Here is a 15254-nt window from a genome sequence, read left to right as displayed (position 1 = left end):
ACAGTCCGGTGGGTCTAATAAGTCGAGAAGTGGCCATGTGCCAGCAGCGGGGGGTTACCACTTGCTCTGTGTTCCTCTGATGGCTGTGGGCCCGGAGGTCTACAAAAGACCAGGGTTATTATGGGGCTTGTTACATTAGAGATGGAAGAGGAATACATTCTGAACAGTCAGGAGAATGTCAGTTACTCTGAGGTACCATCACTCACTATTCCCCCCTGAGAAAAGGGCACAGTTCTCAAAGTGTGCAGCTCAGAGATGGGTATTGGGGGTCCAGCAGTGGACTAAAGCCAGTTTAACTTGAAAGTGAAGCAGGCACTCCACTGCCTGGAACAGCTGAGGTCACAGGGTCCATAACCACGAGCCAAAGCTACGTTTTCTCTTCATCAGATTATGGCCGAACGGAAGAATGCCAAGGCCCTGGCCTGCAGCTCCTTACAGGAAAGGACCCACGGGAACCTCGATGTCCCCCTGCAAGGTAGGTCCGCCCCCCACCACCTTGGTGCTGGCACTCCACGTCTGAGTCACCAAACACAGGGTCTCAGACATGTCGAGTGTCCCTCAGAACCACGCTGGACCCACCAGACCCGGGCCGAGCCTGCACTTGGGGCCTTGAGTGTGGCTTAGAGATGACTTTGTGTCAACAGGGTTAGGTACTAAGAACCAGGATGAGTTTTGTTGTTGGACAAAATTAAAGACAATTACCTTTAGTGGCTTTGTAACTCATGTACAGCCTGGGGTAAGGACCAGCTAGTTTAAAAATATGTGGGTTGATATTTTGGGGAGCTCTGTTTAGTCATTTTTCCTGTCTCTGATTGCACCCCTTTGTAATTAAATTTCCTCCGGGCATCAACCTCCCCTAATAAACCAAACACCCAAAGCTGCTACTTAGCATACTTCCAAGAGACCGTCACAGCTTAACACATAGATTCCAGTCCCTTCTTTCAAATGCTTACCTACCTAGAAGTGAAAGGTGAATGGAGTTTCTTTTAAGCTTTTTATTTTCTATTGTATATAGCCGATTAACAAGGTTGTGATAAGTTTCAGGTGCACAGCAAAGTGACCCAGCCATACACACACATGCATCCATGAAAGGTGAAGGGGACTTTGATTGATGGCCCCAGTGTCTGGCAGAAGAAGTGGCTGTTCTTATAGAATGATTGTCACATTCACCTCTAGGAAGGCAGGATGCTCTGTGTATGTTGGAACCTTTGAGAAAGATGTGTTGTTTTCTTCCTGTAGTAGATTTTCCAACACCGAAGACTGAGCTGGTCCAGAAGTTCCACGTGCAGTATTTGGGCATGCTGCCAGTGGACAAGCCGGTCGGTATGTGAAACCTTCACTGTCTTTCCACTTGGCAAGTGTTTGGTGTTCACCCTCCCATGAGGGTGGCATCTGCTGTTTCACTCCTTTGCCTTGTCTTGAACCAGATCCTCACACTGTCACCAGCTAGAGCACACAACAGTCCTGGTCAGAGAGCAGTGCAGGGCTTTCCTGGTGGCTCAGTGGTAAAGAATTCAGCTGCCAGTGCTGGAGACACAGGTTTGATCCCTGGTCCAGGAAGATCCCACATGCTGCAGAGCAAAATAAAATTATAACAAAAGAACAGGACAGGCAGACTAAACTCCTTCGACTCATGGTCCCAGAATATAGGGACTTGAATGAAGAGGACCTGATTTCTCATTCACCCAGCAGTTCAGAGGTGCATAAGCCAGGGCTGTGGAAGGGCCCTGCTGTTCTGAATCAGAGCATCTGTCTCAGGCCAGGGCATCGGCTTCAGTCCTTGTCAAGTGCTGGGCAGGGACGGGGGCCGAGGGAGCCCTCATGCTTTCCCGTCAAGGTGTGTCCCAGAAGTACACCCAGCATCAGCGGTCGGCTACATTTCATGGGTGGGATTTAGTTGCTTAGCCTTACCAAGCTGGAAGGAGTCTGGGAGATGTCACCTTTTTCTGGATAAAAAAGGCTATGGAGAAATCAGAACCCTCACGTACTGCTGGGATGAATGTAGAATGGCGTGGCTGCCCTAGAAATCAGCCTGGCAGCTCCTCAGAAGTTACATGTAGTATCATCATCTGAAGAAGTTACCTGTAGTATCATCATCTGAAGAAGTTACCTGTAGTATCACCATCTGACACAGCAGTTCTGCTCCTGGACATAGACCCAGGTGAAATGGAAACAGCTGTCCACGTGAGACACCTCTTACAGGAGTGTTCACAGCAGCAGCGTCCATAAGAGTCACAAAGTAGAAACAGCCCAAATGCCCATCGGCTGAAGAGTGAATAAAAACACTTTTATACTGTGGTAATTATTTGGCAATAAAAAGGAATGAAGTGTTAGACTTGCTGCAACATGCCTGAACCTTGAAGACATCATGCTAAATGAAAGAAGCCAATTATAAAAGACTGTACCCTTTACAATTCCATTTATATGAAATGTGTCCAGAGTAGGCACATCTCTAAAGATAGGACTAGAAGGCTGGAGGCAATGAAGGGTGACTCCTGAAAGGTATGGGGTTTCTTTTAGGGAGTGATAAAAATGTTCTAAAACCATGGTGATGGTTGCACAATTCTGAATGTATTAAACGCCATTGAAGTTTGCACTTTACATGAGTAAATTGTATGATATGTGAATTAGATCTCAATGAAGTTGTTATACCACCCACCAAAAATAGCTGTGGGAACACTCAGCCAGAGAGCCCCATTGAACAACACATACTCTTCGTGTCCAGGAGCCATCTAAACTTGGCCTTACTTAAGTAACAAGGCACAATAAAAGATGATCAGGGTAATCTGGCAGAGGCTGGCTTCTGTTGGACCCCCCACCCCTTTTCAAGGTTCCTTGCTTAGAAAAAAGGTAGCAGCATTTGAGTAATGTTTCTACACTTGGAGCTAGGGAATCTTGGGAGAGACAGTCTGGTTAGATAGGACATCACACACTATATCTCTGGAAGTTCTCATGACCCTTTTTTCTGTTGAAAATGCTGGCATTTCTTTTCTTTTGAGCCGTGAAATGCTCAAACGAAACGTCTGGGGCTACAAAAAAAAAATGTCTGGGCGTAGCTGCTGCTGGGTGATTTGGATCCATATTTGAGAGTCAGGAATAGCTTTCGGGCCTTTTTCAATTATCCCTTCCATCCACAGGAATGGATACCCTGAACAATGCCATAGAAAGTCTTATGACCTCCTCTAGCAAGGAGGAATGGCCGTCAGTGAACATGAACGTGGCCGATGCTACTGTGACTGTCATCAGTGAGAAGGTGAGAAGGGTGGCAGATGCGGTTGGCCTGTCTGGGATACAGTGCGGTTTCACATACGATAAGCTTCTGTGAAACTCAGGCACATGCCAAGGCTTGGCCTCTGGGGAGCTGTGCTTGCTTGTGGTTAAAATAACTTACATAAAAAAAAAAGAAAACTGCCCTTTGTGTCTGGATCTATGCACACACCTCAGAAGATTCTGTTCTGGTGCTCCTCATTCTTTGCCCAGGAGATTGGAATCATTTGCTAGAGGTGACTGTATGATGTTAGCAGTAACTCGCTAATGGGGCTTGGTTTTCTGACCACTCTCCAGGCTCGGCTGTTACCTAGGGCTGGGGTTTAGTAGATGCATCTGTTGCGGAGAGGTCCTGTGGTAGCAGGGGTCACTGGTCATCTGGAGAGAGGCCAGCAATTAGGCTCAGACACAAATTATCTCAACTTTGTGGTTGAGAAAACTGAGGCACAGAGAGGTTAAGCAACTGGCACCAGGCACACAGCTATGTTGGGGTCCTTTAATGGACCGGGACCCCTCGTCCAGAGGCAACGATAAGAAAGTGAAAGAGAGAAAGAGGCTGATTACGCAGAGAACCAATAAAGTTCCTGACACAGGACTTGCGTCGCTCACAAAGGCACCGGGCGCCTTCTCGAGAGAGTCAAAAGTCAACATTCTGGATGTATTTACTAATTTTCACAAATTACAAATGGCTGTTGCAGAGGATATAGTGTTCATTAGAGTGAGTTCCGAACATTTCTTAACTCAGCATCATATGGATATCAGTTTGTAAAAAAGAAAACAGAAAAAAAAGCATTTGGTAACTTTTTGTTTACATAGTTTTAGATAGAAATATGACTCAGTGGTTCCCTGGTGGCTCAGATGGTAAAGAATCTAGCTTCAATGCAGGAGACCAGGGTTCAGTCCCTAGATCAGGAAGCTCACCTGGAGAAAGGAATGACCGCCCACTCCAGTATTCCTGCCTGGAGAATTCTGTGGACGGAGGAGCCTGGCAGGCTACGGTCAGTGGGGTTGCAAAGAGTCAGACACGACTGAGCAACTAACACGATTCAGTGTGCTGTTGAGTTGGGGGAAGACCTGGGTGGAAAGAGATCCCGTAAATCCTTTCCTGTTGGTGCTCTGGGATTTCCAGTGGGTTTTCCAGGGCAAGTGGATTCTGAGCTACTGTATGGGCAATACATAAAAAGTGTACATGACATTGTTCCTACCCATAGTGAAGTCACAGGCTTGGAGTGGAGTGGACAGACACCAAAACACTCATACCTGGTTGCTGTGTGGTTCAGAGTAGACTCAATTTCAGAATGAGCCACCCACAGCAGTGAGGTCTCTCCAGACACATTTAGAAACTTCCCTTTCTAGAAAAAAATACAAGTCCTTTCTAAACTCAGTCTGGCTGTATATTTTTAAACACCACTTCCTCTGTGCAGCCACTGTCAGCCAATTCTATGACTTATGGCCCGAATGTGTCTGTCCCTGTGGCTGGGCTACTGAACAGGGTCTCTTGCAGAATGAAGAGGAGATCCTGGTGGAGTGTCGGGTGCGATTCCTGTCCTTCATGGGCGTCGGGAAGGACGTGCACACGTTTGCCTTCATCATGGATACTGGGAACCAGCGCTTTGAGTGCCACGTTTTCTGGTGTGAGCCTAACGCCGGTAACGTGTCGGAGGCGGTGCAGGCTGCCTGCATGGTGAGTAAGCCCACTGTGGGGGTTCCACTCTCAGGCCTTTGCTTTTGTCTGATATGCCATAAATTAGAGTAGAATTTCTGACTTAAAAGAAGCTAAGTCTAAGCTCTAAAGCAAGGCTTTGCTGTGTGACACCCTCATTCCTGAGCTATTTGCTGTCTTAAGAGGGCAGGACACCCGGAAGCAGCAGGACTTGCTGGAACCGAGTTCCTCTTAGAGACTCCAGGAACGCTGAAAGCGATGACCTTGAAAACCATAAATTTGAGGATTCTCAATTCTTGAGCCCTAGTTAATTTCAGTGTGTGATCAGGAGATGCTGGTCATTTGTGAACTGGTGACATTTTTGGAACCAAATCAGTAATTTTTTTTTAATTCAGAGTATCAGATGGTCTTTATTTTAGATAGTTGGTCTAAGTGCATTGTTCTTGTTTATTTTGTATCTATGAACTCTATTCTTACCACAGCCCTGTTAGGTAGAGGCTCAGAGGAAAGCATGCTACTGGGGACACTTGCTTATTTGTTTGGGATGGGGACAGGCCCCAGGACAGAGTTGTTAAGTGACAGAGCCTGTGTTTGCCCCCAAGTCTGAATGGAGGAATGACCCAGAGCAAGAAGAGGGCCCTGAAAATAGCTCGTTCCTAAAGTGAAGAAGTAGCTAGAAGCATGCTGTTGGGGCACTTGGTCATTTGTTTGAGAAAGGGCCAGCCCCAGGGCAGCGTTGGTAAGCGACAGAGCCTGTGTTCACCCCCAAGTCTCCAGGCAATAAAGCCAGTGCTTCTGTACCACATATATGATTTCAAATGATCCATTCCACAAATATCGTTTGAGCTCCTGTTATTCTAGCCCCTGGAAAAGTTCTAGTAAGGAGGAGGGAACTGTTTGAAGGAGGCATCCAAACCTGGGCTGCATGGTGTATTCTACAACAGCAGGTGGGGTGGGTGGAACCAGGTGGAAGGAGGTGCAGTCCATGTCACGAAGGGCCTGGGATCTCATGCCAGGGTGTTACCTTCAGCAGAGATTGTTAAGCAAGACAGTGAACAGACCGTGCTCCAAAAGAGAGAGAAGAAAACAAAATGGAGGAGGGTTAAAAGGATGCAGCTGAGGTGGGGAGATCACCAGGGGGCCAAGGGAGAACTGTGTCTAAACCAGGAGTGGCAGTGGGACAAGAAGGAAGCAGGCGATGGAGAATCATCTGGCTGGCGACGAGGAATGCGGAATTTGAAGCACCTGCCCGAAGGCAATGGCAGCCCACTCCAGTACTCTTGCCTGGAAAATCCCATGGACGGAGGAGCCTGGTGGGCTGCAGTCCATGGGGTCGCTAAGAGTTGGACACAACTGAGCAACTTCACTTTCACTTTTCACTTTCTGGAGAAGGAAATGGCAACCCACTCCAGTGTTCTTGCCTGGAGAATCCCAGGGACGGCGGAGCCTAGTGGGCTGCCATCAGACTCTGTGGGGTCGCACAGAGTCAGATACGACTGAAGTGACTTAGCAGCAGCAGCAGCACTTCCCTTAACTCAGTCCACCGTTTGTGGGCTGGACTCTGGGAAGTTCAAGTAGGACTAAGATGTGAGTACTGTGGAGTTTGGGACTGTGGGGAGATGCAAAACCCGACCTTCTGTTATGGTGCAGAGTGCTCTAAGTGTAAGACTGCACCTGATGGAGGAGTGACCTGGAGGAAGAAAGGGGCCCTGAAGAAAGGCTGCTCGTCAAGGCTGAGGTGAAGGAATAGCTGGAAGTACGCCGTCAGGGCTCTTACTCATTTGTTTGGGATGGGGGAGAGCCACACGGTTTTGAGGCTGAGGGAAATGAGCCAGCAAAGCCGGATTGAAACGAGTGTCATATTTGTTGTTGGGCCAAGGTCTTGGTGGAAGTTGAAGATCCTGGAGCTGGGCTTAGCCTGCCGATTGGGTTAGAGTGACTGAGACCTGCCAGAAGATGCCAGGAGTCCAGGAACAGGTGGAGCTGGCTGGGGCAGTGGAGGGCGTTCTCTGTTTCTTTGCAGACGAGCACGTTGCTAGGTTAAGAAGGGGAAAAAAAGGGGTGGCTGGACAGAGAGGCAGAGGCGGACACCTCTGAAAGCAGAGGGCAGAAGGGAAGGCGCTCTGTGTGGTGCACTTGTTACGTGGCTTCGTCCCCACCAGAGTCCTTTGTCAGAGAACAGTCTCCCCTCATGTACTGTGGGGTCAGGATTCCATCTCAAATCCACCTGCATATAAAGAACCAGGGCCCAGTGGAGGGGGACGGGGCAGTGGAGGAGTTGAGATGAACCTCCTGACTGGACATAGGGAGCTGAGATGGGATGAAGGGGCTGTGTGGAGAAAACAGAAAATGGGAGAATCCAGCCAGGCAAAAATGGATGGTAACTGTTGTGTGTGTGAAATTATAAACAAATCATAACAGATGATTTTAGTCATAAAATGAATGGCTTTTAGCCTTAATTATACATTTTCAGTGCTGATGACAATTAATTAGCTTTATCACTGGTTATAGTTTGTTCTGATTCCAAGACTCATTGTCTCTTCTCTAGAAATAATTTCTACTCATTTACTATTTTAAGAGGGCCACCAGCTGAAATGACTCAGCCAATCTAGTGTAAGACATTAGGGATAAACCTTTCTTTATACTCTGTATCCAGCATTTCTAACTTGGTGTCTTTCCTCTTGATTCAAATCTGCATGGTTCCCCATCTGAAATATCTATGTGTGGATGCATGCAATCTGAAATGTCTCTGGCATTAACACATTCTGAATTTACTTAATTGTTAGGCATATTTTGCAGCTGAGTGGTAGAGGCCCAGTTGAAAATATTTTGATGAAAGTGAGAGGGAGAGGGGTCCTCTTAATGAAATTCATCAGGCATAAGTTTGACTCACACTGGATGTAACATAACTAACACTAGAAACTCCCCATCCGGTGTCCCATGTTGCCATACCTGCCATTTATAAAACTGTGCTTTGGAAGTGTGTACTTCTGGTTGTGATGCAAACCTAGAAACATACTTTACACACAGGAGACATGATAAATTGTTTTTCATGTGACTGGGTTGAAAGGGGCTAATTTTGTAGCCTGTGGGCGATGACAGAGTATTGTGACAAGAGTCTTGCTGTAGGAAAGTTCATGCTTCCCAGAGAGAAACAACCTGTTTCACAGTTGTTCTGAGGAGCCTATTAATATTTAAGTAGATTTTTAAGAGTCACCTTAAAGTGCCTGGATTTTAAAGTGCTGGGATTAGAGGGAAAAATTGATACATTTTAACCTTCTAATCTAATTTTGAAGAACTAGTTATCTTTTCATTGATTCAAAAACAGGTGGATTGTATCTTTATATTTCTGAAGGATAGACCCTGTCCTTTGGTACCAGTGCTAATGTATTTTTAAAAATTAATCTATTAAGATTAATGTATCCTAAAATCCTTAATACATATTTTTTTTAAGTTAAAGCAGGAAACAGGAATGAGAACAAACATTTATGAATGCCTTCTGTTTTGCTAGGCCTCTTTTAGGCATTCTGCAAGTATTTCTTCATTGTAATACTGTCTTTTAAGGTCCCCATTCTTCACCCATTTAACAAATGAAGAAAAGGAGGCTCAGAGAGATTTAATAACTTGCCTGGGGCCATACAGTTCACGCATGGTAGCACCAGATTCAAACCCTGCCCTTTCTTACCACTCTGCTTCTCAATCAGCTACGAGCACCCCGCTTCATTACCTGCCTGAGGAAACAGTTCATACTCTCCCAATCCTTTTTCTTTTTCATCAGCTCATTCTTTGACTAGGAGGTGTATTAATCACAGCCTATCAATACAGAGAACTTAAAAGAGAATTTAAAACACTCTAAGGAAAAAACTAATAAATTCTTGGATTCATCTTTAGGAGCTAGGTTGTGAACCTTTGGGAGTAAATATACTGATGAATTAAAATCACATTAAACAGGAAGGAATGATACTATTAACAACCATAAAACTTTTTTTGTTTTCAGTTACGATACCAGAAGTGCTTGGTAGCCAGGCCACCTTCACAGAAAGTTCGACCGCCTCCCCCGCCAGCAGACTCTGTGACCAGAAGAGTCACAACCAATGTAAAACGAGGGGTCTTATCCCTCATTGACACTTTGAAACAGAAACGCCCCGTCACAGAAACGCCATAGCTGCATATGTGAAAGGACTCTGCACTATTCACTGAAGGTTGAATAGCTACACTAAAGAAGAGGCGCTGATCTCTGGCCTTCCATTCAGTTGCTGATGCTTTGTCTTCAGAGAATTTATCCTTAACCAAACAGTGTTAGACAAGCATGTTCTCTCATCTTGCCACCATCGTGTGATATGAAAAGAAGCATGACTAATTTTTTTTGCTGTTGGTAAGTTACATCATGAGCAGTGGAAGGTCCTTTTCTTATTGTAAATATCGTAAACATTGCGTAATTTCACACACACACATACACACACACACGGGGAAGAACGTGGCCACATCCCTCCCAGTGAAGATGCTGAATCCTTGGAGTGAATGACACCTGAGTTAGTTTCACTATCTTCTTGACTGGATCTGTCACAAGCAACTTTTAAGTCCTACGGCACTTTGCTCTGTTTTCAGCATTGGATTAGACACTGCATACTGGATACCATTGACTTGCTATAAAAATTGGATGACAAATTTTTGTTTTAGTTTTTCATAAAACTGAACCTTTGGTTGACAAGACTGGCTGTTGGCATCAGAATAGAAACCAACTGGCAGCTTTCCTTGACGAGCTTCTTGACACATGGACACCATTTCATGTCTACAGCTGTTTGTGGGATATTGGGGGGGAAAAGGGAAGCTTCACAATTGAAAAACTAAATTTCAGAAATTAAAATCGAACAAAATAGCCTTTCTGTTTAGGTGGTTTTCAAACTGATTAAGAAAAAGAAAGAGATTTGCAAAATCAGGATGCATTTTGGGTGGGACATTATTTCAAACTTCTGCCTTATATTGTACAATGCAGCTACAGAATTATAGTTCACTATGGCCATTCTCTACATAAACATTAAAATGAAGTATTCCTCGTAAGCCTTTCATCCTTAATTTGATAATTAGCCAATATGCAATCTGGAGTTGAGGAAATGCCATTTTCTATTTCAGATCTCCACCACCATGTCATGTTGTAGTCCCCATTCTAGGTAAACGTTCTGCTAGGATTCTACATCTAGCTCAGTCTTACCCTAATGCTTTTTGCCCAGAAAGCTGTCTGTCCATCATGTATTGTCCATGGCAACAAACTGCATTAAATTGAACCTTTCTGCATTTATGTGTTCAATATTAAAATTTGTTGAACTTTAGATATATTTTTAAATTTATATTTTTTCCATTTATCTTCAAGATTTAAGAATTTCTTATCAGAGTAAAATATACATAGGAACAATGTACTATTTAACAGGTTTCCCCAAAATAGCACTTTTCTCCTTCTTTATCAATAGACAAGAGACTTAGCTGTAAAGATACACAGATTTAGACTCTTGTTGATACTGTTTAAAAGAAGTTGCTAAGAAGCTAAATCTAAACATGTTTTTACTTTTCAGTGATAAAATTATCATTTTATAGCATCATCCAGTTATAAAAGCAATGCTTTATCTATTGCTATGTACTTGTCACAATGGTTTCCACATTTTTACCATCACATTTTGAGCCTTATGAGGTAGAGAAGGTAATAATTTGAGAAATTTAAAAAATATGAATTAAAGGGGCTCAACCACCTAGCCTAAGACCTCAGGAAAGTGAGTGAGAAAGCCAGGACTAGAACTCCATGTATCTCAACTCCCAGTTATTCAAGTTACGCTGCTTCCAAGCAAGTCAGGAGGAGTCTTTTCAAACTTACTCTGAGCATATCCAATTATTGTCAAGCAGTCTTAAGATTCCCTGTATAAGCAGGGAAGTATGGCCAAATTACTTGTGCAGTAGAATTAAGTATGAAACCAATGCCCTCTCTCAGTCCAGGACTGTTTTCCTGCATTGTGCCTCAGATGTGTTGTAAAGACAGGATTCTATGTGCAGCACAACCTGTTCAACCCACAGACTATCCAGAGATGGTGTTACATGTGGTAGAAATATTCCTAATTCATGATACTTAGCCACCAGAGAACACGATGGAATGAGCAGGTGGCCCCCTGCCTCTGTTCCCTCTCAGAACTCTGGAGTTGTTTGCTCGCACCCTAGAGCTATGGCAAAAAAGATGCCACTCTGGAAATGGATTATACTTCTCATCAGCCCAGATACTATTCTGTGGAAGTTATCAATAACATCCTAAGAAATTACTTCATTAAAGAAATCCTTACTGTGCCCTTCAGGATTCAATCATGATGATTTTTCATCTTGACCTCCACAGTGAAATATTTTAGTGTGATAAACTTCAAAATTCTTAACTAGTGAGCCACTTTTATATTGGAAATCTCTACCAGAACCGCATTCATTTTTAAGGCATACGTTTGTTTTCAGGATCAAGAATACTGAGCTAGCTTTAAATAGCAAACTGATTTATATATGCAATTATAGGATGCATTAAGATGAATGATAGCCTTTACATACTGAAAACTTTACTGCAGATATTTTGTTTTAAAGATAGCTTTGCATAGTAAATGCAATTACTTTTGTAAAACTAATTATGTTAAGCCGTATGTTCAGACACTTTCTGCCATGGCCAAAAAGTATGTATGAAAGTGTGTGTGTATTTTCTGTGAAAGGATGCCAGTGTTTTACCTGATATTGTAGTGACACTTCAGTTACCTATGCATTCTTTGTATCTGTGATTCTGTAAACAGGCAGCCATGTTCACTATGCCTTGTATGTCTTCTCATTTTTTTAATTAACCTGTTAAATACAGCTTAAACTATTTTTATTTTATTTATTCTATTTTTACTGAAATATACTGCATTATTGTGTTTAATGTATTATTATCTTTACTGGATATTATCTCTCAATGTATCCAGGTCTAAGTAATCTCAGTGAACTATACATTGCCTCAAAGGTGGTTTTGTAATGATTTGTAGTCACATTTTTATTGGAATATGTAGAAGAAACAGCAAAATACCTACAAGTTCCTTTTTATTTTTTAAAAGCAGCGAGACGCACACTTGCCACCTCGTATGCGTGCTCCTTGGCCCCATCCAGGGCAACAGCCAACATGCCTATGGCTAAACATTTTACTTTGCAAACTTAAAGCACTGCTTGGTGCTTCGTTTTTATATCCTTCACAACACGTGTGAACTCATCTAGAGACACACACATGTCCTCATTCCCTTTGTTTCCACCTGAATATATGATCAACCATAGCTAATTGGGACCATTGTTTATTGTTTATGTCTGTCTTACTGCATGAAGCAACATTAGACCCATTCTCATTAAAATAAGTTCTTGGTGATAAACTGTTGGCACTGCTAGTTTTTAAAAAATGCCACTTTTATGATTTTATGATGAACATCTGTACAAGTCTACACAAGGTCATTTACTAGAAGCCCTAAGTCTTTCCTCCTTTTCTTACATGACACACCCACTTCATAAGCATTGCAACACAAATTAAAGATTTCATTAACAATGTGAAAAACATTTCCCTAACTGATATTAGCACAGCTTAACTAGTAAAAGCATTAGCTCTCTAGTTTGCCAGACTTACTCCACCCAATACACAGCTAACATGTGTTACACAGGCTGTAAAATGAAGTTTAATTTATTTCACCTTCAGAGAAAAGATACTACACACATTTATCAGTGAGAGCACTCCCTGCCATCCAGAGCAGCTTGTTTATCCCAAAAGAACATTTGGTTTTGCTTTTGGCCCCTTCTGCTGTTGACCACTTTTACACATTTAAATGTAATATGTTGTGAGAATAAACTTAGCTGCGTAAAATGTTTGGCTCATTTATCTGACATCAGTTATACATATCCAGGCATAGTGATAAAAATCTCCACGTCAGTCATTTTATTTTCAAATTATTCTTAAAACCATTTTAGTAATGTAAGATTTTGCTTTGATTAGCTGTTGTATATTTCTACCTGGTAAGAACTAGAAAGTAACTTTAAATTTTGAATAACTCATCACACTGTCCTTATTTGTTACTCAGGAAGGACATCTGGCATTTTGGACTTAGAGGCCTATTTAGTCACCAACTTGATGCTCGTGTATGCACTCTTTCTAGTATTAAGAGAGTCCATTTTTACTTTAAGATTGTGATGTCAAAGAATGAAAGAGTTGTACAGGCACTAAATCCAAAATGAAAAGTAACTGGAAAAACAGTATTTGAATCTGGTTTAACTGTTAGGCATATAGAAGAAGATAAATGGAATTTAAAGTGTATAGCCATTTTTTTTTTGTTCATCTTGTATTTCCTTAGCTTTTTTTCTTAAAGGTAGTTACTCTTCAAAGAGCAAAATTTCAATTGGTTTCAGGTATTATACAGAGGTAAATAATTACAGGTTAAAAATCTGAATTTGCTATTGGGATATCTAAATACCAGTAATTTCATTATTTTAGTTTTTGCAGCATTTTTCTCTTAAGCTGAAGAAAGAAAAATGTTAGTGTAATCAGTATTTTTCACTAGAATTCTAGCATATTGTTTTTATCCAAAGTATTTTTCCCTTTTTACTCTACCAAAATATTTAAACAATTGATCATGTCCTTCTTAGAAGATTCTCAAAGAAGAAAACCAGAGACTTAATGAAGGAATGGTTTAATACAGAATCTCCATATACTTATAAAGAGAAAAATAATTTATAACAAGATTCATGTTATGAGATACTGAAGTTAAGTGGCTAAAGTTGTGACATGACATGAACTATACACTGCTATAGAGATGAGAAAAATATCCTGAACAACTCCATAAGAGGGTGAGTTTTCTTCTTATAACTTAGAAAGTAAAAATCTTGGACCTGCTACTACTGGACAGTGGAGTGCTCTTCAGCCTGGGGCAGAGGGGTGAGGGCAGGAAAGGGATAAAAGATTCCCGGGATAAAATATCAGGTCTTTACTGAACAAAGGTCAGTTCAGCTGCACTTGGCCTCCAGTTTTTGATTTTTGAAATTAGTAAAATAAGCTGAGCATTTAAAACATTTCCATAGTTTTTAAGTCATAGTTAACATGAAAATTCTTTGGGGATTTAAAAAAATATGTCTGGTTCAAGTACAAAAAGTCATGTTTCATTGACATGCATTAATGATGATAAGTGTAAATCTTCAGCTAAAGAAATTTATTACTACTAAATGAAATCCACCATCTTTATCCTCACTTCAAGTGAGGAAATTAGAGCGGAAATGAATACTAGAGCTGAAACAGACCTAAATATTCATCTTGAAGAAGATAATATTCTCCTAAAATTGTGACATCTGAATTGAAATTTAAGAATTTATATAACACTATTCAACACAACTGGATTCTGAAAACAGAACTTTAAATTCAAACTTTATAAATGTGACTGTGAACATGTTCTTAAACAGCAGGATTTATAGTTGTAACTTACTTGATTTAATATCAATTTTTGTTGCCATGATGAAAAAAAAGTCAATAGAACCAGAAATAATAACCATAACCAATTCTTGGAAGGCAATTGATAATACAGTTAAGATGAACTGACTTTTAATATAATTAAAATAGTGCTACAATATAGTTTAATTGAGCATCAGAAATGATTTACCAGAGCTTCACTACTTTGTGCCATTTGAAATAACTGTTTTCACCTGATCTTTGAATAGACCCAGAAATTTGTATACATTTCTTGAACAATAGGTGTGTCACTTACATTCAACAGTTTGACGTTGTCCTCAGAAGTACTACTTAGATGGAAATTTGCTTATAGTCTTTTTTTGTTTGTTTTTTTAACAACAGTATTTGGCCTAAATAATCAGAAGGGAGAGCTTATGTTCACTGTGCTTAGGATCCTGGAAGCTCTTCCAGTGAGAAAGTTTTCACTCTGAATGGACATATAAACTAAAACATTGGACCTTTCTGTTTTTCCTATTTCTACTCAACCTCAATCACATTACAAAAGATCAACCTTGATAGTGATTGAAATGTTTAAACTACAGCTGACTTGGTACTGAAGAGTGATCTAAGGTCTGTACAAGAGCATCTTTTCCACACTTAAGCTTGCTAATAAACGCCTCAAAAATTAACTTTGAAAACAAGTCTGTTACAAGGCACACACTGTTTCCCTTGTGGAAAAATTGTTGCAGCTTTAAAACCAGTGTCCTAAGTCCAGACTGAAAGTTACCAAGAGTGAAACCAGTCCTAACAGCTGTCTAACCTGCAGACTCTGGCGGTGGGGCGGGGGGGTGGGGGGGTTGGGGG

The 15254-nt window shown here is 41.6% G+C and overlaps 1 protein-coding gene across 11 annotated transcripts in view; it reads left to right on the top strand.

The window, feature by feature from the left end:
- The window catches only part of APBB2 (amyloid beta precursor protein binding family B member 2), a 376132-nt gene extending 363311 nt beyond the window's left edge, over positions 1–12821 (top strand). For 8 of the 11 annotated variants that reach the window (XM_040238100.1, XM_040238096.1, XM_040238099.1 and 5 more), the window contains 5 exons: positions 388–475; positions 1240–1323; positions 3138–3253; positions 4772–4951; positions 8928–12821. In XM_040238100.1, coding sequence (XP_040094034.1) covers positions 388–475; positions 1240–1323; positions 3138–3253; positions 4772–4951; positions 8928–9095 — 636 coding nt within the window. In that variant the 3' untranslated portion in view covers positions 9096–12821. The remainder of the gene's footprint in view (positions 1–387; positions 476–1239; positions 1324–3137; positions 3254–4771; positions 4952–8927) is intronic. The other 3 variants (XM_040238101.1, XM_040238097.1, XM_040238103.1) reach the window with 2 other exon arrangements.
- The last annotated feature ends 2433 nt before the right edge of the window (positions 12822–15254 follow it).

The sequence above is a fragment of the Oryx dammah genome, unplaced genomic scaffold, assembly GCF_014754425.2.
Source record: "Oryx dammah isolate SB20612 unplaced genomic scaffold, SCBI_Odam_1.1 HiC_scaffold_3, whole genome shotgun sequence".
Lineage (NCBI taxonomy): Eukaryota > Metazoa > Chordata > Mammalia > Artiodactyla > Bovidae > Oryx > Oryx dammah.
Note: the sequence above shows the minus strand (reverse complement) of the source record. Positions and strands in the feature narration are given on the sequence as shown.